Here is a 26,797-nt window from a genome sequence, read left to right as displayed (position 1 = left end):
AACCAAACTGACAGCTGATGTGTGTCACCAGCAGAGGGAGTCAGAGCTGCATGTGGCTCATACACACACACAGATTAACCTTCTTTTTATTGTGTCACATTTCCATGAAAACAAAATCCTTGTGTGTGTTCATGAGGTTCTGCCTCATTAGGACCAGGTTTTGGTCTTGACAAGGTCAGTGTTTATGACAGAAACACACACACGCACACGGAGTGAATGAGAGACAGGATCTTTTAATGAAAGACTTTTATTTTGAAAATATCTGTCGCACTGTCACTACAAGCTGCTCAGTGATGACAACAAGACTTTTATTATGAAAGGGGCAGTAAAATCATGAGCCCTTTATTTTGAAATATCTACATCAGTGGTCTTTTTAGTAGTAACTCAAGTTACTATGGTAACGATAGTGCCCATGGTTACCGTGGTAACTGCATGGTTACTATGGGGACATACTGACAGAAGGTCATGGTGATTGGTCTCTATCTGTTATTCTGTACCAGAACAGGAGCATGACTGGGACCAGCAACAGGAACAGAACCAGGACCAGGACCAGGATCTTCTTCACAGGCAGTTACATTGATTATCCAGATTCAGAGCTTCCTCAGAATGTGGATCAGGATCCATTTGGATCAGAGAGGAAACAGAGAGCAGCAGGAAATTCCAGAGCATTAAAAAGACATAGTGCAGCAGGTCTTACACACCAGAGGTCAGAGGTCACAGTGAGTGAGACACAAGTGGAAAAAAATAATATCGACTGGACAGAGACACAGAACGACAAATGCACTCAGAGAGACAAAGAGAGAGAGAGAGAAACACAGACACACACAGTTTTAGCTGAATCTGCAACACTGTCACTGTCCACCAGGGGTCAGAGGTCACTCAGTAAAACATTAGCTCAGTGTCACTAAGACAGAGACAGGAAACAGTCGAAGGACACAAGTTAAACACAAGACAACATCAGCACACAGACACTCACAGACAGAGAAACAATGAGACCAAAAGACAGACACATTTCTTCGGTCTCACTGTTTTTGATTCTGATGTTTTCTCAGCTTTGAAAGTGTCACCATAGTTACCAGCTGAGACATCTCCATGGTTACCAGCTGAGGTGTCTTAAAGACTTTCACTAAAGAGAGAAAGAGAAACGAGTCTCAGGCTGAAGACGTGAACAGAGAGAAGAACACCAGTCCAGACGGTCCAGTAGGTTCTGGTGGTTTATGGTATTAGAGGTTCTATTAGTTCTGAATGTTCTGGTGGTTCTGAAGGTTCAGAAGGTTCTGGTGATTGTAAAGGCCCTTGTATACTTCCGCGCACTTTGACACGAGGGATGTGCGCGTCACATATGATTCTGAGGGTTTTAGTGGTTCTGAATATTCTGGTGGTTCTGAATGTTCTGGTGGTTCTGATGTTCCAGAAGGTTCTGATTCCCAGCTGCAGACCACTGAGCATGCTGGGAAATTAGTCACATGGTTGGTGCATCAGCACTCAGGCAGTGGGTGGAGGAGACTGAGGCAGCTGATAGAACCCTGTCTTCCTGGATCTTCTCAGGTGGTCCAGCAGCAGAGCAGATGATGCTACAACCACCACAACACAGACACTAACGATGACGACCACGCTGAGGCTCGCAGGAAGAGGGGCGGAGCTTCTCTCTGTGGATGAAGGGAGACTACATGTTTAACAGAATATTACAGCTGAACTGGTCTGGTCTGTAGTGGTCTGACTGACCTGTGATGACATTGATCCTGAACACTTGGACCTGGTGTCCCAGCGCATTGGTTACGTTGACCTGGTACAGACCAGAGTCTCTGGTGCTGACGTTGACCAGTAAGAAGGTTCCGTTGAAGGAGAACATCTCGGTTCCGTTGGTCAGTTTCTTCAGAATCATGGTGGATGGTGGAGAACTGATGGTCCAACAGCACACGGTGACGTTCTGACCCTCCTGGACCACAGTGGACGGCAGAACCAGCACTGTGGTGTTTCTGGGAGGAGCTAGAGTGATGATGTCACACTCACATGATCAGATATTGGTTTTAGTTTGTGACTCATTGTCTGTATATGTGTGTGTGTGTGAGTCTCAGTGTGTGTTTGTGTCTCAGTGGGTGTGTGTGTGTGAGTGAATGAGTGTGTGTGAGTGTGTGTTAATGGAAACTAAGCAGATAAACATAAGTGGCTCTTACAGAGGTCTCACACACACACACACACACCTAATCTGACCTTTGACACTGATGGAGGTGGACACCAGCTGGGATCCATATTGGTTGGAGGCTTCACATTGGTAGTGGGCGGAGTCTTCCAGCAGGGCATATGAGAGACTGAAGGAGAGCATTGAGGAGGCGGGGTCAGTCCTGTGAAGCTCTACCCCTTCCCTCTTTAACACCAATGTGGTGGGCGGAGCTCCGTCAGAGTGGCAGGTGATGTCCACCTGCTGACCCTCCACCACGTCCTCACCTGGACTCACCATGATGGACGTTCTCCTCGGAGCATCTGCCACACATCCAGAGTGAGATTAAACCTGAGACTGAGATTATCAAAACCTGAGTCTGAGATTATCAAAACCTGAGTCTGAGTTTAACTTAACCTGACTTACAGTGGACATGTAGAGGGACACTGGTGGTCCTGAACTTCAACACGTCTCCGTCCTGCGTCAGTAGCTCCGCCCTGCAGGTCAGAACGGGTCGGTCCACTTGGACGTGGTACTGTAGGACAGACGAGACGTTGTGCAGAGACTCAGATAAGCTGAAGGACTGTGACGACAGTGTGATGTTCTCCATCAGCCACTGGATCCTGAGCTGATTGTTTGAAAACACACTGATGACATCACACTGAAGGACCGCCTCCTGACCCAGCAGGACAGGACCGGGGTTCTTCACAGTCGGGTCAGAAACAAACGCTGCGGGGACACGGTGGACACATTAATACATGTGAAAAAACTGCCCCCAAAATAGATTATTAATGTTTGTCATTTAAAAAGTGTGTGTGTGTGTGTATGTGTGTGTCTGTGTGTGTGTATGTGTGTGTCTGTGTGTCTGTGTCTATATGCGCGTGTGTGTGTGTCTGTATGCGTGCGTGTGTGTGTGTGTGTGAGTGTGTGTGTGTGTGTGTGCGTGCGTGTGTGTGTGTGGGAGGAAATGTTCTCTCTCTGCAACAACTTAAGGAGACTCTGACCTTTGACCTTGGAGCAGGACGACCTCAGAGGAATGTTAAGTGAGACATTTCAGACACAAAAACAAAAAGATTTAATTTAAAAAAGATCATTCTACTTCCTGTCTGACAGGATGTAGAATGTGAGGTCACTGCAGGTCAAGCCTGAGTCAGGTGAGTGTCAGACTCACAGTAGACCTGGACCCAGGTGGTTCTGGTCCTGAAGACGGAGTCACACTCAGCCTCACAGCTGTAACCCCCCTGATCCTGGAGGTCCAGGTCCTTCAGCTGGAGTAGAGACAGTCCGTCCTCCTGCTGCGTCCTCTGGAGGACAGTCCCGTCCTCCTGCTGCGTCCTCCTCCAGGTGAGGGTGAGGGGGCGTAGACATCCAGAGGCTCTGCAGGTCAGGACCAGAACTGCACCAACCTCTGCGTGTGAGACATGTGGACTCACCTGCACCTGCAAAGGGTGGACTGTAGGAGGCGCCACACCATTACTGACACAGCACTGATTATTATTCATCATTATTATTATTGATTGATTATTTGTGTGTGTGTGTGTGACCTTTGACCCTGACGGATCTGGACACCAGCTGAGAACCGTACTGGTTCGTGGCTTCACACTGGTAGTGGGCGGAGTCTTCTACAAGTGCAGATGAAAGTCGGAAGGAGAGTGTGGAAGAGGTGGGGTTAGTTCTATGAAGCTCCACCCCTTCTCTCCTCAGCACCAGTGTGGTGGGCGGAGCTCCCTCTGAGTGGCAGGTGAAGTCCAGCTGCTGACCTTCCACCACATCCTCACCTGCACTCACTGTGATTGATGTGTTGGTGGGTGGAGCTGTGTGTGGGAGGGGTAAGTGTTAGAGGTGGAGACAGGCAAATGTAGGAGGAGCCTAATGACCACACAGACGTCACACTCACCGTGAACGGTCACGTTGACAGCGGCGCTCACGTGTCCCTCACTGTTTCTGGCCTCACACTCGTAGGTTCCGGTGTTGGACAGACTGACCGGGGTGAAGACCAGCTGTTGTCCTCTACGTCCAGGAAGAGTCCCGCCCTCCGCTGTCCTGACGGTCCAGTGGACACTCGGTTCTGGGTTTCCCTCCGTCAAACATGAGAGCGTGAGGGGCGAACCCGCCATCACCAATGTAGACTCTGAGATCCACTTCACAACTGGAGCATCTGCGGAACCACAACCAAATCCTGAACCTGAACCACAACCAGATCTTGAGCCAGAACCTGAACCACAACCACAACCAGATCCTGAGGCAGATCCTGAGCTAGATCCTAAGCCAGATCCTGAACCAGCACCAGAACCAGGATCACAACCAAAACCAAAACCAAAACCAGATCCTGAACCAGACTAAATCACAACAGAACTGAACCAGAACTTAAACCACTCATGACTGAAATGGCAGTACCCAGACATAGGTTGGATTTAGATTTAGATTTAGATTTAGATTTAGATTCAGGATTCAGGATTCAGGATTCAGAATCTGAACTTTGGATTTATTTAGGATTCAGACTCTGGACTTTGGACTCTGGACTCAGAACGAGAACTTACATACGATCCTAAAGGAGGCGCTGCTCTCTCTGCTCCTGGTCTCCTCTGGCAGTTCTAGCAGATCCAGGGTGGCCCTGCAGTTGATCCTCAATACAGAGTCCTGGTTCTGAGGAGTGAACTTGAGCTCAGACTGGACTGAACTGGATCCAGGTTCTCCAAGCGTACTCTGCAGGATTCTGTCCCCGGTAGACCAGGTGAGGTTTAGCAGCTCCGCTGGGTAAACATCAGACAATTGGCAGGTCAATGTTGACTCCACCCCCAGCCTCAGCTGGTTCGGCCCCCTGATCACCGGGGCTGATGGGAAAGCTGCAGCAGGTACACAGAGGTCAGAGGTCAGGTGGTCACACGATGCCGCGACGGCCATTTTGTAGAAACTCACAGAAAAGCCGGACATTGGTGATGATCTGCTTCTTCTCTGTTCCACAAACCGTCCTGCACAACAGCGCCCCCTCATGCTCTGGCAGCACCGGGTCAAAGGTCATCACCGACCGAGTCCCGTTGGTGCTGATGGAGGCGGTCAGGGGGCGGTCCTCCAGCAGCGACCATGAGAAGCTCGGCATCGTGGGACAGTCGTGAAGAGAACAGATCAGCTGATGATGCTCGCCCAGTGCGAACAGAGGCATTCTGGGAAATACGTCGACGCGGAGACTCTGAACACACGACGACGACATCAGCAACACAGCTGAGGAAAACAAACAAGTAAACAAACCACTCACTCTCCCACACCAAAGTCCACAGAGAAAACCAGTGATTTTAACATCACACACACAGGAGTTGTTGATCCACTGCTGCCTCCATTACTAAGTTCAAATGTCTTATTTTGTCACTTCAGTGTTTGAAATCCTTTGTTCAGATTGACCTCAGTGACACAAAGTGACCACACGAGGCAGCAGAGGACCAGCAGCTCCTGTGTCCCTGCAGCTAAAATCACTGATTTTCTCTATGGACTTGGTGAGGGAGAGTGAGTGGTTTACAGACATCTGTGTAACAGTGAGATAAAGACATGAACATGTGACGTAGAGATCGTAGATTTTATCTGACGCAGATTTGGTTAGCCGAGTCGTCTTAAAGAATATAGACTAGTTTGTTTTTTTGAAGGACATTGATGTGAACGCTCCTTTAATCATCAGACTCCAGAAGATAAACGTCTTTTATCTTGTGTCTTTCACACTGACATGAGACCAGGTTAATCAGTGTCTCAGTCCTCTGTCCACACCAGGACACAATCTCAGATCTGTGAAAAAGACTGAAAATATATTTATGATAGATGTGTTGCAGGCTCCACCCACTCTATGAAGTGTCTGTACTGTTGTTCTTCAAACATAGATTCACCTGTCAATCATCATCACATCACAGACATCAACTGTCAAAGGATCATGACCTCTCATCATCACATGACCATTCAAAAGACACACACACACAGTTGTTGTCGTTGTGTGAGAGAAGCTCTGACAGAGAAACAAACACATGAATAAACATTAAAGTCTCACCTGTGATGAAGCTGCTGCTGCTGCACATGAAAGGAGACATGATGAATCTATGAAGGAGTGAAGAGCTGGTGAAGGAGTGAAGAGCTTGTAAAGGAGAGAAGAGCTGGTGACGGAGTGAAGAGCAGTGTCTTCTTTGTGCCTGTGTATTTCAGTGAGACACAGAATGAAAAGACAGTGAATCCAGCTAAACAAACGCCCTCGACCCCCCCTGTGTGTGTGTGATCTGTGAAACACTGCGCCCTCTGCGGGACACTCAGCAACCTGCAATTACACTGTAAAACATTCAAGCTGTGTATATGTGTGTGTGTGTGGATTAACCCTAACCTAACCCAGGTTTAACAACAAACTTCCTTCAGTTGAAGTTTTTGTCAGTAAATCATGAAACAATAATTGTTACTAGTGTAATGTCTTACAGTGTAACTTCAAACACTTGTCTCTACCAAGTTTTTTAAATTGTAGTTTTTACAGTGTACAATCTTCCTGTCGAGGTCATAAAGTAAATATTTATTTATAGATTTAAAGTTGACAGTGTGTCACTGATTGACAGGCAGACTCTGTGACATCATATCGATTCAGAGTTCATTGTACTGTTTTTAGTTGCTCTGTGTCCGTCTGTCTGTGTTTCTGCACTTGACCAACAGAGGCCGACAGAGGGGTGAAATCTATCATCTCTGATTGCCTTGTTTTATATTCTACAGTGTTGTTTAGAAGATGATGATGATGCCATGTGACCAGAGTTAGTCACATGATGCACAGAGGCCCTGATGCTTTCAGGGCCTCTGTGTATGTGTGTTCAGATATGAAAACAAAGTGAAAGAGAAGAAAAAAGACTTTATTTTGTGTCTGAGAAAATAAAACGACACTCGTTATTGAAGCACGGAAAAATAAAATCCTTTGAAAATAAAAGCCCTGTGCAAACCTCAGGGTGTAAGGCACTTTGTTTTACTTTGTAGCGAAACTGTAACGTGTCATTTTCTGACCAGCTTTATTGCTATCATCTTCATCTGTTTGATGCTTTATTTTGAAACTGGCTGTAAACCTTTTCCTGTTTCCTGTACAATATGACTAAAGTGAGGAGGTAGAGCACAATCAGCTGACCTACAGCCAGCCAATCAGAGGCTTATCTTCACAAATGGGAAGTCAAAACTTCATCAGCCTAGCTTAGTTTAAAGACTGGAAGCAGAGGGAAACTGTTAGCATCAAGCTTAACTTTCCTCTGAGGGACACAGACTGCACACATGCCAACATTCACACATACACACATGCCAACATTCACACATACACACTTGCTAACATTCATGCTTGCACACACACTAACACACGCAAACATTCACGCTAACACACTTGCTAACATTCACGCTTACACACATGCCAACATTCACGCATACACACTTGCTAACATTCATGCTTGCACACACACTAACACACGCAAACATTCATGCTAACACACTTGCTAACATTCACGCTTACACACATGCAAACATTCACGCTTACACACATGCTAACATTCATGCTCGCAAACACACTAACACACGCTAACACACTTGCTCACATTCAGGCTTACACATATGCTAACATTCACGTTTGCACACATGCTAACATTCACGCTTGCAGACACACTAACACACGCCAACATTCACGCTTGCACACACACAAACACACGCCAACATTCACACTTACACATATGCTAACATTTATGCTTACACACACACATGCCCTGAGTTTCAGTCCCTCCTTTTGAGTGTAGATTATAAAAGAGTGTAACCATGACAACGGACATCAGCTAATCCTTCAGTTCATTATTAAATTTTATCTACAATAAAAATAAATGTTTTCTTCACAAAATACAAATATAAAAATATCTTCATCGTCGTCGTCTTCATCCTCACGTGATGATGTCACATTCAGTAGAAAAGGATTGTGGGTAATGAGTCCTCAGGTCACATGTGACGTTTTAGAAGTGGACGAAGTCAAACTGAAGAGACTGGAGGACACAGACAGGTCAAAGGTCAGAGGTCACACTATTTGATTGTTGAGACACAAACAAACACCTGTCATTAATGAGGGGGCGGAGCTTGTAAAGGACCAGATTTTTTTTTTTTAAGATAAGTGAGGTCCCACTGTAAACAAGTGTGAGAGGGGCGGGGCTGAGCTGCTGTTGAGTCACAGGTATGACTTACAGGTATGGAGCGGCTCAGGTATCGTCCTGACGTCATGTAAGGAGCACCTGCAGGGGGCGCAGCAGAGCCGTACAGACCACTGTTGTTGTTGACCTCATGCTGCATGCTGATAGGGCCATTAACATAGCGACAGAGAGAGGGTGGGGCCAGGGTAGAGGGGGAGGGGCCCAGAGACACAGAGGAGGAGGAAGGGGAGGAGTAGGGCGTGTCCTCCTCCACAACTGCAGCGTGCAGGTCACTGAGCGAGCTGGCCAATCGGGAGCTGAGTGCTGAGCTGAGGGCAGGGCAGGGGGCGGGGCACATACAACACACTCATTACAAACGTGATAAACACGTCAGTTTGGACTGTGGTGCCACCACACTGTCAGCTGATCACTGTGGCCCCGCCCCCTTCTGACTATTAACATGGTAAAAAAAAAAAACATCTTTAAATCAAATCTGACTGATGATGAGTAAAGTTCACATCTTCATCTCACTGTAAACTTCCTATTTCCGGTGTATCAAAATAAAAGTCAGTTGCAAATTTTTCCTTTGTTTCTCTTTACCCAAGTTAACATTTGTGTGTCAATTGTGCCCTTCAATTCAAAGTTCAAATAAATACCAAATGCTCTAAAATACTGTACATAGGGTTTTTATTCTTTATTCAGGTATTATAAACATCTTTGACATATAGGATGTTAAAGAATGTAATAGCATTATAGAACATAAAAAATAATGTCAGTTACTTTGCTGAGTAACTAATTACTTTTACAATGTGGTAACTGAGTTACCAACTCAATTACTTTTTAGGAGAAGTAATTTGTAACTATAACTTATTACTTTTTTAGAGTAAGATGCCCAACACTGGTGGGGACACAGGCGCTGCTGGTCCTCTGCTGCCTCTTGTGGTCACTTTGTGTCACTGAGGTCAAATTGAACAAAGGATTTCAAACACTGACATGACAGAATAAGACATTAGAACTTAGTGATAGAGGCAGCAGTGGATCAACAACTCATGTGTGTGTGATGTTAAAATCACTGATTTTCTCTATGGGGTTTGGTGTGGGAGAGTGAGTGGTGTCTGCTTTGAATGTGAGGATGAGGAGGAAAATGCCACTGACCTCCTGATGTTTGATCCTGAGAGCGGTGTGCTCCTCCCGATCCTCTTGGCTGCAGCAGAAGCAGAGGATGATGGGAATCTGGACGACTTCAAAGGGGAGGGGGGGCCTTGACCCGCCCCCATTGATAACCTGTAATGATCATTTATTGATAAGTTGATTAGGCAAGGAGGAGGTGATGGTGATGAGGAAGAGGAGTAGGTGATGAAGAGGAGGAGTCACCTGAGTGGCTGAGTCATTGACCTGCTGTGAATCTTCATCTCTCTGAAACACAAACATCACAATCAGAGTGTGTGTGTGTGTGTGTGTGTGTGTCTGTTCTTGTATGGGTATCTGAGCACCAAAAAACTTAAGGAAGTGAGGATATTCTGGCTGGTCCTCACATTCTGACACCCCTAAAATGGCTTTTTTAGGGTTAAGGTTAGAATTAGGTTTAAGTTAAGGTAGGGAATGCAATGAGTATGTGTGTGTGTGTGAGTGTATGAGTGTTTGAGTGTGTGTGACTGTTGTTACCTGAGTGCTCCTGTGGTGGCAGAGCGAGAAGGACGTTGACTCTTTAAGGCTCTCAGTTTGTCTCCCTGAGTCAGAGTCAGTGCATCAGTGACCTCTACTGGCTAGAGGAGAAAAAACACCTTAGAGCATGTGTGTTTGAGTGTGTGACATGTGGCATTTCCACTTGCTCTACTCGCCTCGCCCCGCCACTGCACGGTTAAGTAGCGTTTCCACTAGCATAGTACCTGGTACCAGGTACTATTTTTAGTACCTGCTCCAGTGAGGTTACAAGCGTGCTTTAGGTAGGTACTATGCGATGATTGGTCAGACTGCCGGCCACTGACTGGCCAGAGTCCTGTCACAGGAAGAGACGTCCCACTCATAAATCAAGCCGAACAGCGCCAAACTTAATCTCCAACAACCACAGAAGTGTGGTGTAAAGTCACTAGTCACTTGTGTGTGTGTGTGTGTGTGTGTCGCGTATAAAACAAGTCACTGCAGTTTCACTCAGCCGTGCAGTGATGACTCCACCCACGTTAAGTAGGTACTTTTTTGTAGTGGAGATGCAACCTAATCGTGCCTTGCCGAGGCGAGTAGAGCCGGTGGAAATACGCCATTTGAGTGTGTGTGTGTGTGTTTGTGAGACCTCCTGCAAATGGTTGTTGTGGGTGGGGCTTAAGGTGAGCTTGTTCATACTGGTGATGAGGTCAGACCCCACCCTTTCCTCCAGCTTGGTCTTCTGGGAGCGTTCACTGTCACCTAGCAACCACAACTCTGCCTGCTTCCTGTACACGAACACACACACACACACACACACACACACACACACGTGGTTCTGATCAGGTTATTGATTGTTAATCAGAAACAGTTTAAAACAACAACCAATGAGAAAGACTGACTCTTCCAGGAAGTTCTGCTGTGGTCCAATTACAGATCCAGGTCTGCAGATCCGGATCCAGGCGATAGTCTCAGCCGCTGTGAAGCGGTAATGTTTCATCATGTAACAGCCAATCAGAGTACCCGTCCTGCCCAGACCAGCTGCAGAGTCAGATGACATCACACAACGTCATACTCACAAAACCTCACACACAACCTTATACAAGATTTCACATGACCTCACACACACACAACCTCACACATGATCACACACACAGATGACCTGATACATGACCTCACACATACATGACCTCACACATGACCTTACAGAAAACATCAATGCGTTGGTGACCTCCTGACCTTTACAGTGAACGGCCACGGCGCCGTCTGTGCTCTCACAGATGTGCAGGAAGCGGCGTGTGATGGCGTCGCTCGGCGTGCTGCCGTCCACGAAGAACAGGTCGTGGTGGTTGAAGCCGGCGTCACTGAAGCGTTTGGCATCATAGATCTTTCTGTTCAGACGGACCACGGAGGTCACGTTGTGTTTCCTGAAGTACGGGAAGTACGCTTCAGGGGCATGGAGAGGGTAACCTGCAGGGGGTGGGGCCAGCACAGGTGTCACTTCTATTAACTTTTAATGAATACATGTATATATGAACACATGAAGGTGTCCCTGAACTCACCGTTCTCCACCCTGGTTTTGGGGTGTGGTCCACTAAAGGCCAAAAACTTCCCAGGAACGATCCAGTTAAGGTCTCCATTCTCCACACGCTGCAGAGAGGCGGAGACTAACACTGTAACTGAGCAGCCAGAGGGGGCGCTGCTCTGTTACTCTGAGAGACTGAAACACTGTTACTCTGAAACACTGTCAGACTGAACAGCTGCTGTGTTGATGTTTAATGATGTGAACTCTGACCTCATAGTGCTCGTACTCATCCACGTCAAACCTTTCAAAGTCAAAGAAGCCGTGTTGTAGAGCCTGAAACACACACACACACACACACACACAGAGAGTTAGTGTGTACCTTCACTGACCTACAGTAGTTACTAGTGCTGTCAAACGATAAAAATATTTAATTGCGATTAATCGCATTAATGTCATAGTTAACTGTCCCATTTTTTCTCATTGTAATGCTCTTATCAACATAGAAAAGTGGATCTGCTTTCTTTGTGCAAATGTTTTTTTTTAATCGAGACAATATCTCTGTCACCTGCATATTTAGAGTTATTCCTCTTGTTGCCGCACAATAATAAGAGAGGCTGTGTATCAGCCTGCAGTGTGTGAATAACGTGCCGTTCTTCAACGCAGACGAAGTCCCGTGGTTTAATGTGTTGTTCCCGTGACGAGCTAATCCGAGCTAAAGGAGCTAGCGGTCTTCGGCGGTCTCCTTACTACGGTTTGGGGGTCTGCCAGCTTGGTTGGTAACACTGCGCACATCATTACTTGGATGTGGGGAGTGCGTCGAGAAATGATCCAAGCTGCACTGGATACAGAGAGCCTGCTTGGAGACGGAGAGGCGCACAGCGCTCGCCATCCACTCAAAACTTAACATTAGCCTACGACTAATTACAAATGTGTGCAGCGTGCCTGTTTTTTTGTTTCCGGTCCAGTTAGATCCGGTGTGGTGTTGTAGTTTTTCTAAGTTACAAGTTGTTGCAACAGCATGTGAAAAAAAACTACAAAGTTTGCTAGACCAAAAAAACGTTAATCTTGCAATAAAAAAGTTGACGCTGTTAAAATGGGTTTACGTTAACGGCGTTAATAACGCGTTTAACTGACAGCACTAGTTGTTACTAAAACAATCCTTCTCAACTGAGCGTGTTTTTTATAAACGTGTCACCTGACGTATGACATCATACAGGTGACAGTGATGATGCCATCCATGCAGCCAATCAGAACAGAGACAGTGAACTCACCTTTCTGATCCCCTGAAGACAGTCAAGCAGTGTGAGACTGTAGCTGCTGTTACCAAAGGATGCGTCTCTGCAGAGAGTCAGAGAGACAGAGAGTCAGAGAGACAGAGACAGAGACAGAGACAGAGAGTCAGAGACAGAGAGTAAGCGACAGAGAGTAAGCGACAGAGAGTAAGCGACAGAGAGTCAGACACAGAGAGTCAGACAGAGAGTCAGAGAGACAGACAGTCAGAGACAGAGAGTCAGTGACAGACAGTCAGAGACAGAGAGTCAGAAACAGAGAGTCAGAGAGACAGAGATACAGTGAGACCAAGTCAGTGCACTAACCTGAATGGCAGGTAGGGGGCGTTGGATCCAGAGATTAAAGCTTTATAAGCTTCTTCTGGAGTTTTCTTCAGGTAAATCACCTGAAACACATCACTCTTATTTAGGGATTCACTGATATGAAAATGTTGACCGAAACAGAAACACTGAAAGACATGATTCTGTTAATTCTGTCTCATTGTTTTTTTTAAATGTAATGTTGTTATGGCTGGGACTGTGTGTGTACCTCACTAAAGTCAAGTATATCATATTATAGATTAAAGATTAATATTCCCTCTCCGGGAAACATCACCTTATCGTGGTGGAGAGGTTTGAGTGTCCCTGTGATCCTGAGAGCTGTATTGTCTGGAGCCTAGTGCTCCTGGTAGGGTCTCCCAAGGCAAATTGGTCTCAGGGGAGGGGCCTGATGAAGAATGGTTCAAAGACCCCATGAAACACTGACAGAGGAAGAGAGTGACCCTGCCCGGAGGAGGGCCCGTGAGCGAGCACCTGGTGGCGGGGTCTACCACGGGTCTACCACGGGGCACAGCCGTGGTCCCTTCGTCGTCCTCCTGTGGACCCACCACCTGCAGGTAGACCGACTGGGGTCGGGTGCGCTGCCATATGGGTGGCGGTGAAGGTTGGGGTTCTCGAATTACTGGACCTGGGTGGCAGAAGCTGGCTCTGGGGGAAAGAGCCGGAGCTTGTGCGGGAGATGGAGCGCTACCAGTTAGATCTGGTGGGGCTTACCTCCACGCACAGCCTTGGCTCTGGAACCACACTCCTGGATAGGGAGATTTCAACGCGCACATGGGCAAAGATGGGGAAACCTGGAGAAGCGTGATTGGGAGGAACGGCCTACCTGATCCGAATCAGAGTGGACGTTTGTTGTTGGATTTCTGTGCAAGTCATGGACTATCCATAACAAACACCAAGTGTGTGCCAATTACCGGGGCATCACACTTCTCAGCCTCCCTGGTAAGGTTTACTCCAAGGTGCTGGAAAGGAGGGTTCGACCGGTAGTCGAACCTCAGATTCAAGAGGAACAATGCGGATTCCGTCCTGGTCGTGGAACAACGGACCAGCTCTTTACTCTTGCAGGGATCCTGGAGGGGGCCTGGGAGTACGCCCATCAAGTCTACATGTGTTTTGTGGACCTGGAGAAGGCGTATGATCGGATTCTCAGGGAGATAATGTGGGAGGTGCTGCGGGAGTATGGGGTGAGGGGGGCACTACTTAGGGCCATCCAATCCCTATACGCCCAAAGTATGAGCTGTGTCCGGGTTCTCGGCACTAAATCAGGCCTGTTTCCTGTGGGTGTTGGCCTTCGCCAGGGCTGTGCTTTATCACCAATCCTGTTTGTGATTTTCATGGACAGGATATCGAGGCGCAGTCATGGGGGAGGGGGGTTGTGGTTTGGCGGGTTTGAGATCTCGTCGCTGCTTTTTGCAGATGATGTGGTCCTCATGGCTTCGTTGGCCTGTGACCTTCAGCGCTCACTGGATCAGTTTGTGGCCGAGTGTGAAGCGGTCGGGATGAAGATCAGCACCTCTACGTCTGAGGCCATGGCTCTTAGCAGGAAACTGGTGGATTGCCTTCTCCGGGTAGGGAATGACTCCTTGCCCCAGGTTAAGGAGTTCAAGTATCTCGGGGTCTTGTTCACGAGTGAGGGGACGAGGGAGCGGGAGACGGGCCGGAGAATCGGAGCAGCTGCATTTGCTTTACCGCACGGTTGTGACGAAAAGATCTACCGGTCAATCTTCGTTTCTACCCTCACCTACGGTCATGAAGGCTGGGTCATGACCGAAAGAACGAGATCCCGGGTACAAGCGGCCGAAATGGGATTCCTCGGGAGAGTTGTTGGCTTTTCCCTTAGAGATAGGGTGAGAAGCTCGGTCATCCGGGGGGAGCTCGGAGCAGAACCGCTGCTCCTTCACGTTGAAAGGAGCCAGTTGAGGTGGTTCGGGCATCTGGTGAGGAAGCCTCCTGGGCGCCTCCCAAGGGAGGTGTATCAGGAACGTCCAGCTGGGAGGAGGCCTCGGGGTAGACCTAGGACAAGGTGGAGAGATTACATCTCCACTATGGCCTGGGAATGCCTCAGGATCCCTCAGTCGGAGCTGGTCAATGTGGCTCGGGAAAGGGAAGTTTGGGGTCCCTTGCTGAAACTGCTGCCCCCGCGACCCAACCCCGGATAAGCGGAGGAGGAGGATGATGATGATGATGATGACGAGATAAATATTCATGCTTCAAAGAATAAATCAATTAAGAATCCATGAAAATATTTAGGAGGATCTCATGATCAGACAGAGGGTGCATGCCTCTTTTCTCTTTTCTCTTCTCTGTATCAAACACAGCCTGGATCATTTTTTGGCTGAATTGTTTCGCTGGTCGAATTTTCGGTCCATCTCTATGATACATCATGTCACCAGCAGGGGGCAGCTGACTCAACAAATAAAGTTAATGATGATCTATTATTACCAATAACTATTGATCATTAAACATTAATACAATAAGTGCAGATTATTATTTTGAGGGAGGAGAGGATGACCCTGTGTACTATGAAGACTCAAACAGGAAGAGGAAGTAGAAAAACAACAACTCACAGCATATCCTCCAATTAGAATGGCCGCATTAGAACGTTTCCTCTGATCAAAGCTGGTGTAGTGAACGATTCTCTTCCTGGTCAGAGTGAAGGACTGAGGAGGAGCAGGAGCGACAGCATGCGGAGGACAAAACAAAATGAAACATTACAAATTAATTAAAATTCAAATTATGCATCAAATACATTTACCCTGCAATTTAGTAAAGCTGAAACAATTAATCGATTATTAATTACATTACATGACATGTCATTTAGCAGACGCTTTTCTCCAAAGCGACTTACAAGGGAATTGTGTACAATCAGCCACGGTCGCAAGTCTTTTGCACACAGGGTTACGGTCTTAACTACTGAGCCAGCCCTTCCACCCATTAATCAATTACTAAATTAATCGACAACTATTTTGATAATCGATTAATCGGTTTTAAGCTTTTTTCATGATTAAACCAAGATTTCCGATTGTTTAAGCTTCTTAAATGTGAGTATTTCTTCATTTCTTTGCTCTGGATCACAAAGAAATCATTGGTTTGTGGACAAAACAAGACATTTGAGAACATCATCATTTCCAGGTTTGACAAACACCAATATTTTATGGACCAAATGATTAATCAAGAAAATAATCTACAGATTAATCAATTAATGAAAATAATAGCAGGTGCAATTAGTTCAGTTAGTTAAACCATAGCTATATAAATAACTATTATAACTTTCTCTCTGTATTTAGACACAGATACGCCTCTGTCCTGAGAGCAGTGCATCATGGGATAATTAGAGGTATGACTGTCATTTAACACACAGTAAATCCAGACTGACCAGTCCACCGTTGTCATGATGACCAACAACAGAAGATCAGAGGAATGTCATCACCATGGCAACAGAACAACATTATTTAACAAACAATCATGGAAAACACACGTACACACACACACCCAACATTGAGTTAATTGTCACTGTATAACATCATAACTATGCTGCCTCAGCCTGTGTGTGTGTGTGCGTGCATGTGAGTGTGTGTGTGTGTGTTCCCTGTGCATTGTGGACATTCCTTCTGGAGGGTGTGTCTCGGTGTCTCTCACTCACCTTCAGCTTTTTGTTGAGTTTACAGCAGTATCTGTACAACATGGACAAGTTGAGAGGACCAAAGTCTGCATAGAAACTGGAGACACACACAGAGGACACACACTGTCAGAGAGGACACACACTCAGAGAGGACACACACTGTCAGAGAGGACACTAGGGACACACTCTCAGAGAGGACACACACTGTCGGAGAAGACGGACACTGGGGGATACACACTGTTAGAGAGGACACAAGGGACAGACAGCGAATATGTCTGTACAATGACTTAAACGAGAACTAACACTGTACGTCACTGTGAGGTCATGAGAGGTCACTGTGAGGTCATGGGACTGACTTACTTTTCGTAGACAAACTCGTCATCAGTGCAGAAGTAGTGAGTGTTCACTGTACTTTTAGGTTTACTGCGTAACGTGGCAAAGTACAGACGATCTGAGAGAGAGACAGACATAGAGAGAGACACACAGAGAGAGACAGACATAGAGTGAGAGAGAGAGAGAGAATTAAACAGTAAATATCTTGTTATCATGAGAGACATATGTTTTTAACTGAAGATAAAACATTCATTCATTCATAAATTGAGTGAGTCACACTAATCCAGTTTAGGTGTAATGAACACATGAACAACATGACAGGATAATTTGTATTGTTCCTCATGTCTGTGAGACATTCACTCACTCACTCAGGTCTTTATAACCTCAGTGAGTGAGATGAGGACTTTAAATGTCTCCTGCAGGTCCTCATGTCTGTGAGACATTAACCTGGTTACTGTCAAGTGACTTCATAACTGTGTCACTGCATTACAATGAACGAATTAATACACTTTAACTGTCTATTTGAGTCATCGTAGAACAGGTTAGTCTCAGTAACTTCGATGAGTTTGAATAAACTTTATTAACTGCATCTTTGAGTCTTTATAGCAGAGACTAGTTTCAGTATATTTTAGTTTGAATAAACATTAACTGACTCTTTGAGTCATCGTAGAACAGGTTAGTCTTAGTAACTTTGGTGAGTTTGAATAAACTTTAACTGTATTTTTGAGTCTCAGTATCTTAGTTTGAATAAACTTTGTTAACTGTATTTTTGAGGCTTTGTAGCAAAGGTTAGTCTCAGTATCTGTGATGAGTTTAAATAAAATGTAACTGTCTTTTTGAGTCTTTGTAGCAGCGGTTACTCTCAATATATTTTAGTTTGAATGCATTTTATTAACTTTTCTTTGAGTCCTTGACGCGAATCTCAGTCTCGTACCTTTGATAAATTCGGCGGCTCCGGGCAGTTCCGGGTCCTCGCTCATCATAGACTGGTCGACAGGACCGGAAGTGCCGGACTCCCCCTCCTCCACAGTCTCGCCAACTCTCGCTAACAGGTTAGCCGCTCGCAGGCTAATAGTAGTTACGTGACGATAAAGTGTTCACAAAGTTATCAAACTTGGCACGCAGTTTCCCGTCAGTGTTAGCGGCAGCTCCTCGGTCATGGACGGGCTTGTTGCCCCGCCCCCACCCGCCGCGTCTTCTTCGCCGTTAACAGACAAACGTTAGCACATTAGCACAGATGCGGCTGCGGACGCCTGTGATGTCTAAAACTGTGATTGAACCAATCCTTCCTTAAGACATGCGTAACCATAGTAACGGGAGCCGCTCCCATAGCAACAACAGCCAATCAGCAAGCAGGAGCTCTGCGCTGCGTTCACGCGCTGCTGGGAAACGAGAAAACTGAGGAAAATGTCGTAAAGTTCGGTAAAAAAAAAGACGCAAATGAGCGGCGCTTTGATCATTAAACAACAAACAACAACAAACACCGCCACCGCCTTTGTTTATGTTCTTTTATGTTTGCACCTTGTATTTAAGACGTATGTCCTTATGAGGACACCAACGTGTCCATCAACAACAGCTGATACAATGTTTCTGTTTCATCCTCAGACCAATCACAAGCTTTAATCCACATTCAAACCTGATCACATGTGAGAGACGTTGACACTAACCTGCGATCAGAGAGATCCACACACGGTTTGTCCCAGTTGACCCTGGACCTGGCCCAGACCCAGACCCTGGTCCTGATCCTGGCCCTGGTCTGGGCCCTGATCCTGGCCCTGGTCTGGGACCTGATCCTGGCCATGGTCTGGGACCCAGCCCAGCCGTCAGAGTGCGTGGTCCGTCCTGGTGCGTCCTCCGGGCCGCGGTGTCGGCCATGCTGCAGGGTGGCAGCAGACTGCAGGGACGGACTCTGGGAGGCACACAGGTGTCAGGTGATACGGATCAGGTTTCTCCTGGTTCCAGAGTTTTCCAGCCTCCTCAGGTTTCTGTTGTATTCACTGTACAGCAGTGATGACAACATCACGCCAATACCGTCACGGAAACATTACCCACAATCCCACACAGCTCAGCTGTCATGATCTGACATTAATCATGTGACTCATGATGTCACAGTTAAAAAACAAAAAAAGACACAAAAGTCAAGGTTGAAACATTTATTTTTTTTACCCCCTGAGTGAGTGAGTGATTGAGTGAGTGAGTGACTACAGCCTCAGGTTGCTGACCCCTGACCCCTGACACTCGATGATGAAGGTCTGCTCGTCTTCACTCTTTGTTATTGTGAACTTTGCCTGAAACAGAAAACACAGATGTTAGCATGGTGGTGGCTAACCACAATGCTACAAGAGTCTGATATAATTACCGTACACTGATGTCCACCATGACCACCTTTAATGCACTTTTTTCAACACAAAACATTGGAAACAGGGAGGGACACATGAATGAATGAAAATCACCTCTGTCAGCTGCTCTGCCATGTGAATGAATGAATGAACAAATGAATGTATGAATGAACGCCACCTGTCAGCTTCTCTGCGATGTGAATGGATGAATGAAAGTCACTTCTGTCAGCCGCTCAGCGATGTGAATGGAATGAATGACACTTCTGTCAGCTGCTCTGCTATGTGATTTGAACGGATGAAGTTACTTCTGTCAGCTACTTTGCGATGAATGGATGGATGAATGAATGAACACCACCTCTGTCAGCTGCTCTGCGATGTGGATGGATGGATGGATGAATGAATGTCACCTCTGTCAGCTGCTCTGGGACTTGAATGGATGGATGAATGAATGGATGGATGAAAACGTCACCTCTGTCAGCTGCTCTGCGATGTGAATGGATGGATGAATGAATGAATGAACGTCACCTCTGTCAGCTGCTCTGCGATGTGAATGGATGAATGAATGAATGTCACCTCTGTCAGCTGCTCTGCGATGTGAATGGATGGATGAATGAATGAACGTAACCTGTCAGCTGCTCTGCAATGTGAATGGATGAATGAATGTCACCTGTCAGCTGCTCTGCGATGTGAATGGATGGATGAATGAATGAATGAACGTCACCTCTGTCAGCTGCTCTGCGATGTGAATGGATGAATGAATGAATGTCACCTCTGTCAGCTGCTCTGCGATGTGAATGGATGGATGAATGAATGAATGAATGAACGTAACCTGTCAGCTGCTCTGCAATGTGAATGGATGAATGAATGTCACCTCTGTCAGCTGCTCTGCGATGTGAATGGATGAATGAATGTCACCTCTGTCAGCTGCTCTGCGATGTGAATGGATGGATGGATGGATGGATGGATGAATGAATGAATGAATGAACGAACGTCACCTCTGTCAGCTGCTCTGCGATGTGAATGGCCGTCTGCGTGTGCAGTGTCACGGCAGCTGTACGAATTCGGGATGTTCCGTTTGCCAACGCCATGAAGATGATGAGCTGAGGAGGAAGGAGGAGACAAGTCACTGTGATGATGTCACTGATGTCAGCAGCTGTGTGTGTGTGTGTGTATATATGTGTGTGTGTGTGTGTGTCTCACCTGGTCCTGTAAAAACTCATCTACGCAGCCATTTTGTCTGATGTTTCTCAACAACATCTCAGCAGCTTCAATCCCAATTTTATCAACATAGACACCTGAAACACACACACATTAATACACACCTACATTAATACACAAACACACAGACATGAATAAGCACCTGCAACACATGTGTTTGTGTGTTGCTGCCCCCTGCTGGTTAAGTCTCACCTTTCTTTCCCAGAGCTGAACCTGCAAACAAACAACCTGTGGAAGATTCTGCGATGATTCTGTAGCAGAGCAGACAGAACAATCAGAGAGCAGGTAACAAACAGTGATGTAAGCAGTGATGTCAGCAGGGGGTGGGGCCTCACATGATTCCGTTGCCGTTACCACAGGCCATTTCTTTCTCCTGCAGCGACTGAATGTTGATGTAAAGATCTTTAATTTCCTTCCTGATGGTTCGAACTGCAGCTGCTGCCATGTCTTTAGCCAACTGACAAGTAAATGAGTAAACAAAGTCAGAAACAACAACAATAGTCAACAACCATGAGTAAACAACAGGGCTGTTGCACAAACCCAATATAAGGGATGAAGTCTGGATATCTGAGTTCTTCTGGCTAAATTTGCCCTGGACTCTGTGACACAAATGCACAATAAACTGAAACAAGTTACCAGGCTAAGTGTCGGGCACATGTCTGGATTAGTTAAACCTGGCTCAATGAACGTGTAACTGCAACGTGTAACTGCAACGTGTAACGTGCAACTGAGCTGATGACCCTTTGTCGAGCTTCACTTAAATTGACTGTTTGTGTTTCCGCACTTGTCAATATGACAACAGAGACTGACAGAGGCTTGTTGCGTGAATGGGGTGAAGTCCGCCATCTCTGATTGCCTTGTTCTACCTTTGTGTGACAGTTGCTTGGTCAACAACATGTAAACAACAACAACAACATCCAGTTAAAGAGTTTACTTTGTAGGGCAGGACTCCAGCGACAAACGCTCGACCGTGGATCCTGACGATTTTTCCTCTCTCTGTCATGATGACGGGCTGCAGTTCTTTGACCGGATTTACTGTCACCTGAACCTCACCACCTCCTCTGGGATAGTAACCTCTGAAACACACACACGCATCAGGATGTACGAGGACATGAAGTGGACAAAACTAACACGCAACTGTGTCTCCTCAGCAAACGACTGGACACTGACCTCATTCTGATGTCACAGTCAAAATGGACACCAAACTTCTCCACAATGGGTTTAAACACCTGAAGAAGAAAAAACAGGAAGACAGGAAGTCACCTGACACGAGTAACGCGTGCATGCGCGCGTGTGTGCGTGCGTGCGAGTGAGTGTGTGAGACCTTGAGTGTGTAGTCGATCTGAGGAGCCATGTCAGCGTTGGTTCCTCCCTTCAGACAAAACTGAGAGGATGAGTCAGCAAACAGAGCACAGGGGAGAGCGAGCTGCAGCAGGAGACAAACACTCCTGAGAGAGGGCGAGAGAGAGAAAGAGAGGGAGGGGGGGGGAGGGAGAGAGAGAGAGAGAGAGAGAGAGAGAGATTACACAAGGGATAGTTCAGATTTATTTGTGTGTGGTTGTACAGTGATCCCTCACTGATTTTGTAAGCTCACCCACTAACAAACAAATTAACAGTCTATACTTTTGAGTGAAATAAGTATTTGATCCCCTACCAACACTAAAGAATTCTGGCTCCCACAGACTAGTCCTCTCACTTTAATAAAGTGCTCCTAATCTCAACTAGTTACCTGTATACAAGACACCTGCTACAGAATGAATCAATCAGATACCAACCTCTCCATCATGGGCAAGATCAAATACATTTCTAAAGACATCAGGGACAAGGCTGTAGATCTGCACAAGGCCGGAATGGGCTACAAGACCATTGACAAGAAACTGGAGCATGGAGGTGGAAGCATTATGCTTTGGGGGTGTGTCTCTGCTAAGGGGAGAGGTCCACTTCACCGCAACGAGGGAAAGATAGATGAGGCTTTGTACCGTGAAATCCTGGGTGACAAACGCCTTCTCTCAGCCAGGAAACATAAAATGGGTGGTGGATGGGTCTTCCAGCAAAACATACGGCCACGGCATAACGAAGGGGTGGCTTAAGATGAAGCACATTAAGGTCATGGACAGGCCTAGCCAGTATACGGACCTAGATTCTATAGAAAATCTGTGGGGGGAACTGAAGCTTCGAGTTACCAAGCGACAGCCTCAACACCTTAAGGATTTGGAGAGGATCTGCAAAGAGGAGTGGTCCAAAATTCCTCCTGAGATGTTTGCATGATGTTTGGTGATCAACTACAAGAAACATCTGACCTCTGTACTGCCAACAAGGGTTTCTCCACCAAGAACTTACTAATGTTATAATAGGAGGTCAAATACTTATTTCACTCAATGAATTGCAAAATAATTTAAATCTTTTGTTTTATATGATTTTCTGAATTTTCTTTTTAATATTATGTCTCTCCCTGTTAAAATAAACCTACAATTAAAAGTATAGACTGTTCATTTGTTTGTCAGTGGGTGAACTTACAAAAACAGTGAGGGATCAAATACTTATTTCCTCCACTGTAAGAGGTACTGACGATCAAAGATGAATGCTGTGTGAACCAGCCTGAGACACAGAGGCTCACTCTCCAGAAGAAAAAACATGTCTTTTAGCAGAGACTCAAGACTTACAAGATATCTACGACACATGTTAACGTCTTTATCTCGCTGTTAGACAGACTTTTCCAACAGGAAACTGAAGTTTCTAAACCACTCACTCTCCCACACCAAAGTCCATGGAGAAAATCAGTGATTTTAGCTGGTGGGGACACAGGAGCTGCTGTACCTCTGCTGCCTCGTGTGGTCACTTTGTGTCACTGCGGTCAATCTGAACAAAGGATTTCAAACACTGAAGTGACAAAATAAGACATTTGAATGTAGTGATAGAGGCAGCAGTGGATCAACAACTCCTGTGTGTGTGATGTTAAAATCACTGATTTTCTCTATGGACTTTGGTGTGTGAGAGTGAGTGGTTTAGAAACTTCAGTTTCCTGTTGGAAAAGTCTGTCTAACAGCGAGATAAAGACGTTAACATGTGACGTAGATATCAGAGACTTAAACTGTTGAAGATTTTATGAGCCAAGTCTTTTGTCGTGTCTTCTTGCGTCTCTGCAGGACGCTGCAGCAGTGATGGTCTCACAGATGCTTGTCTCACCCTGCTGTCTGTGTGTCAGCTGTGTGGGATCCAGACTGGATCTTTCCTGGAGTCAGACTGATGTCCGTGGAGCCGATGCTGGCTCCCTGAAGACCACCAGAACACAGATCTGAGACGAGCTGCAGGCCGGTGAGGTGCTGTGGTCTGAACACATACACAAACACAAGCACACACGTGAGGACAGAACTCCTGGATTTTATGCAATTTTGGTTCCTCTTTAGTTTCCTCCTTCACTGTGAAACTGACAACTGAGACACTATTCTGTCTCACTGTGTCTCTGTCTCGCTGTGTGTCTCTGTCTCACTGTGTTTCTGTCTCGCTGTGTGTCTCTGTCTCGCTGGTGTCTCTATTTTGCTGTGTGTCTCTGTTTGGACTCTGCTTAGTGGTTTATTGTGCTAACTGTTAGCCGGCCACATTGCTTTAATGAATAGGCTAGCGTTAGCCTGTTAGCTGTCTTCACCTGAGTCCTGGAGTGCTTCTACCGGCGCGGATTTTGGTGATTTTGATGGCGGAACCGGTGATGCAGCTGAGCGCCGCGGCGACTCTGAGGATCTGTCCACCCTGCGGAGAACAGACACCGGGAAACACAGACGGACACCGGTGAGTCCAGCAGTGGCGTTAGCCTGCAGCTGCTAACTGCTAACTGCTAACAGCGCGATACTCACTCCCTCCAGGATGCTGCCGTCGATGTGACGCTCTGAAGACGCAGACACCGGCACAGACACCGGCGCAGACACTGGCGCAGACACCGGCGCAGATACCGGCACAGGCTCCATCTTCACTTACAATGCGGAGCCAAGACTTCTCTACACATACGTTAGCGTTAGCTTCTTCTGCACTTTCTTCGCTTGAAACTTCTCAGGTGACGCTACTTCCGGCCACCTTCAAAATAAAACATAGTTGTTGTTTTTTTAAATATACACACAACATGTCACTTTATAAATGTTCTGTATTTGCGCTTTTCTATTCTTGATGGCCACTCAAAGCTTTTTATGATTGGAAAATTCACCCATTCACTCAAAAGAGGGTCCAGTGTGGGGGAGCAGAGAGGAGCTAATGTTTTTAATAAATTCTCAAAACATTTTGTGACAGGTCGTCTCCCTCCTTGCCACTATATGGCACTATACCAACGCAAACGGCATACTGATTGAGGGATGGTGCAATGCGTCCTTATATATAGAGGTGCAGACAGAATAATTAAATAAATAAATAAATGGACTATACTAGGCATACTTTGGGGCCCCCTCCATCGATGATATTTATGAATTGAAATCTGAAACTTACCAAAGTTACTAATAAAAGTTAATTCACATTTTACATAGCGTAGTCTTTGGTTACGAGTTGGTTCTTTGTATGCCAAAATAGGTCATGTGTCGTATATTATTTTTATTACCGTATTTATACCTTACTACAAGGCTCTATTAAATGCTATTAAATTATCCTTATCTTATCCATTGCGAGTGTCATTGTTAAGGCAGTAGTACCAGTAAATCACCAATAGGTGTCAGCATTGCTATGTAAACAGAGCAAATAAGATAAATGTTGTAAGCTATTGCATTTTGCAGAAAATCTTAAATAAATGTGTTGATTAAATTGATAGTTTAATAAGATGTTTATTTTCATGTACAAGCATCACCTCTCTTCCATTTTCTGGTATGCAACACTCAGCAGCTCAGCTCCTGGTCTGGACTGTTCAGCAGTTTTCTACACTGGTCTGGATGCGCTGCTGTTTTGGCTCCGTTTAATTTGTGGATGCTCCGGACTCGCTGTCAGGACTTGCTGTCGGGACTTCAACTCGTGTGATCTATTAATAGATATGTCCCTCCCTGAGCTAAAGTGAATTTGATGAGACTGACAGTGTTAAGGGGCATCAATTGTTGAAATGGGCTTTATGTAGTTTATTACTTTGTATTATTTAGTGTTTATTTGTATTTTTGGTATTCTTTATTCTTTTGGTTTCCTCCCTACCAGTCCTGTGTAGCACCTTTGGCATGTTTTAATGTGTTTCTTGTTTTTGGTTAGGTGCTGGGGCCCAGAGTCTCGTCCTTGGTGGTCGTACCCTTCACGATTTCCTTTTGCTTTTGGCGTGTGAGTGCAGTGTCACTGGTGTTTTAAGTAACGGACCCTTCCACTTTTGATTTGTCCCTGCCGTCTGGTAAGCTCCAGCCCTTTCCCTTGATTTTTATTCTTGATTGGTGCTTATTTTATGTGATTATTATTATTATTGTTGTGGGTAACTGGTGTGTCGGAACTTTTGTTAATGACTTATTTTTGTTTAATAAAATATTTCCTTAAATTGAGACCATCTCTTGCCCCTGTGATGGTCTGTGATGGTCTGTGTTCTTATTAATGAACATCAAGCGTTAGAAGTTTAGAATTTCCTGCGGGTGAAACTACCGCAGGGGGCGTTGTCGCAACACCTCACCACGCCATGCCACAATTTCATCACCACAGATGTGAGGGCTATGGGGTGATCGTCATTGGGGTTACTGTGCTGGGCTGTCTTTGGGATGGGGACCACAACAGACTTCTTTAAAGTATTTGGGAATCACACACTGTGAGAGGGAGAGGTTGAACATCATTGTAAACACCGGTGCAAGCTGTTCAGCACAGGCTTTGAGGACTCGACCACTGATGTCGTCAGAGTTGTAGGCGGTGGTGTGGACGTTTTTATCCACCCACGGCCTCTGGTTGGGAAAAGTTCTGATGGTGGTTATTGGTGTTTTGTCTTCCATCATTTTCCCAATGAATCCCACAACCGTTTCCACAAACTCGTTGATGCACCACTGCACCGAAACATGTCCCAGTCCGCTAAATCCAGTGCACCCCGCAGAGCGGCCTGTGACACCAGTTGTTATTCACCATCAGACAAATACCACCTCCCCTTGATTCACCCATTCATACCCATTCACTCAGCGACTTATATGAGACCATTTAAAGTCGCACCTGTAGCAGACATTTAAGAGACAAAGATTTATTTGTTTGTTTCTACAAATAAACATTGAATCAT

The 26,797-nt window shown here is 46.0% G+C and overlaps 3 protein-coding genes across 13 annotated transcripts; all 3 read right to left on the bottom strand.

Moving 5' to 3' along the window:
* Nucleotides 1-227: 227 nt before the first annotated feature.
* On the bottom strand, nucleotides 228-6,449 carry vcam1b (vascular cell adhesion molecule 1b). Of its 7 annotated transcripts, none has more exons than XM_058637832.1 (11): nucleotides 6,192-6,436; nucleotides 5,081-5,383; nucleotides 4,702-5,007; nucleotides 4,059-4,319; nucleotides 3,706-3,975; nucleotides 3,333-3,614; nucleotides 2,588-2,696; nucleotides 2,459-2,518; nucleotides 2,215-2,312; nucleotides 1,726-1,989; nucleotides 228-1,649 (listed from the first exon to the last, which is right to left on the bottom strand). In XM_058637832.1, exons 1-11 carry the CDS (start codon nucleotides 6,229-6,231, stop codon nucleotides 1,486-1,488), a joined length of 2,157 nt encoding a protein of 718 aa, XP_058493815.1. In that variant the 5' UTR covers nucleotides 6,232-6,436; the 3' UTR covers nucleotides 228-1,485. The 7 variants fall into 7 exon arrangements, with proteins under 7 accessions (XP_058493815.1, XP_058493816.1, XP_058493814.1 ...); XM_058637833.1 differs by having other exon boundaries at nucleotides 2,449-2,484; nucleotides 6,192-6,434; XM_058637831.1 differs by having other exon boundaries at nucleotides 229-1,649; nucleotides 2,449-2,518; nucleotides 2,588-2,890; nucleotides 6,192-6,431.
* A 558-nt stretch (nucleotides 6,450-7,007) lies between these two features.
* On the bottom strand, nucleotides 7,008-19,073 carry cdc14ab (cell division cycle 14Ab). 3 transcript variants are annotated; one of them, XM_058637836.1, is made up of 16 exons: nucleotides 18,712-19,073; nucleotides 17,072-17,162; nucleotides 16,733-16,808; nucleotides 15,657-15,749; nucleotides 13,078-13,157; nucleotides 12,754-12,820; nucleotides 11,753-11,815; nucleotides 11,520-11,607; nucleotides 11,197-11,427; nucleotides 10,860-10,998; nucleotides 10,607-10,745; nucleotides 9,982-10,082; nucleotides 9,691-9,732; nucleotides 9,472-9,600; nucleotides 8,372-8,645; nucleotides 7,008-8,175 (listed from the first exon to the last, which is right to left on the bottom strand). In XM_058637836.1, the coding sequence occupies exons 1-16, from the start codon at nucleotides 18,917-18,919 to the stop codon at nucleotides 8,146-8,148; spliced, it is 1,851 nt and encodes a 616-aa protein (XP_058493819.1). In that variant the 5' UTR covers nucleotides 18,920-19,073; the 3' UTR covers nucleotides 7,008-8,145. The 3 variants fall into 3 exon arrangements, with proteins under 3 accessions (XP_058493819.1, XP_058493820.1, XP_058493822.1); XM_058637837.1 differs by lacking the exon at nucleotides 18,712-19,073 and adding an exon at nucleotides 17,979-18,384; XM_058637839.1 differs by lacking the exon at nucleotides 8,372-8,645.
* A 109-nt stretch (nucleotides 19,074-19,182) lies between these two features.
* rtca (RNA 3'-terminal phosphate cyclase) lies at nucleotides 19,183-24,662 on the bottom strand. 3 transcript variants are annotated; one of them, XM_058637840.1, is made up of 11 exons: nucleotides 24,453-24,661; nucleotides 24,248-24,348; nucleotides 23,788-23,931; nucleotides 21,926-22,049; nucleotides 21,772-21,830; nucleotides 21,536-21,677; nucleotides 20,937-21,058; nucleotides 20,794-20,852; nucleotides 20,584-20,678; nucleotides 20,379-20,483; nucleotides 19,183-19,332 (listed from the first exon to the last, which is right to left on the bottom strand). In XM_058637840.1, the coding sequence occupies exons 1-11, from the start codon at nucleotides 24,561-24,563 to the stop codon at nucleotides 19,246-19,248; spliced, it is 1,149 nt and encodes a 382-aa protein (XP_058493823.1). In that variant the 5' UTR covers nucleotides 24,564-24,661; the 3' UTR covers nucleotides 19,183-19,245. The 3 variants fall into 3 exon arrangements, with proteins under 3 accessions (XP_058493823.1, XP_058493824.1, XP_058493825.1); XM_058637841.1 differs by lacking the exon at nucleotides 19,183-19,332 and adding an exon at nucleotides 20,248-20,307 and having other exon boundaries at nucleotides 24,453-24,662; XM_058637842.1 differs by lacking the exon at nucleotides 19,183-19,332 and adding an exon at nucleotides 20,289-20,312.
* Nucleotides 24,663-26,797: the final 2,135 nt, after the last annotated feature.

This window comes from Solea solea, chromosome 9 (assembly GCF_958295425.1).
Source record: "Solea solea chromosome 9, fSolSol10.1, whole genome shotgun sequence".
Taxonomy (NCBI): Eukaryota; Metazoa; Chordata; class Actinopteri; order Pleuronectiformes; family Soleidae; genus Solea; species Solea solea.
The sequence above is the reverse complement of the archived record's forward strand: the minus strand, read 5'-3'. Positions and strand labels throughout refer to the sequence as shown.

Coding starts and splice junctions, on each gene's coding strand:
- vcam1b (XM_058637829.1), bottom strand. CDS start 6,231: ATGTCTCCTTTCATGTGCAGCAGCAGCAGCTTCATCACAG. Junction 4,320..4,701: donor CGCCTCCTTTAGGATCGTAT/GTAAGTTCTCGT, acceptor GTGGTTCCGCAG/ATGCTCCAGTTGTGAAGTGG. Junction 1,650..1,725: donor CAGGATCAATGTCATCACAG/GTCAGTCAGACC, acceptor CTTCATCCACAG/AGAGAAGCTCCGCCCCTCTT.
- cdc14ab (XM_058637836.1), bottom strand. CDS start 18,919: ATGGCCGACACCGCGGCCCGGAGGACGCACCAGGACGGACCACGCACT. Junction 12,821..13,077: donor GCCCCCTACCTGCCATTCAG/GTTAGTGCACTG, acceptor GACTCTCTGCAG/AGACGCATCCTTTGGTAACA. Junction 10,083..10,606: donor ACAACAACCATTTGCAGGAG/GTCTCACAAACA, acceptor TTTCTCCTCTAG/CCAGTAGAGGTCACTGATGC.
- rtca (XM_058637840.1), bottom strand. CDS start 24,563: ATGGAGCCTGTGCCGGTATCTGCGCCGGTGTCTGCGCCAGTGTCTGCG. Junction 21,678..21,771: donor GACTGTGACATCAGAATGAG/GTCAGTGTCCAG, acceptor TGTGTGTTTCAG/AGGTTACTATCCCAGAGGAG. Junction 21,059..21,535: donor CTGGAGTCCTGCCCTACAAA/GTAAACTCTTTA, acceptor TTTACTTGTCAG/TTGGCTAAAGACATGGCAGC.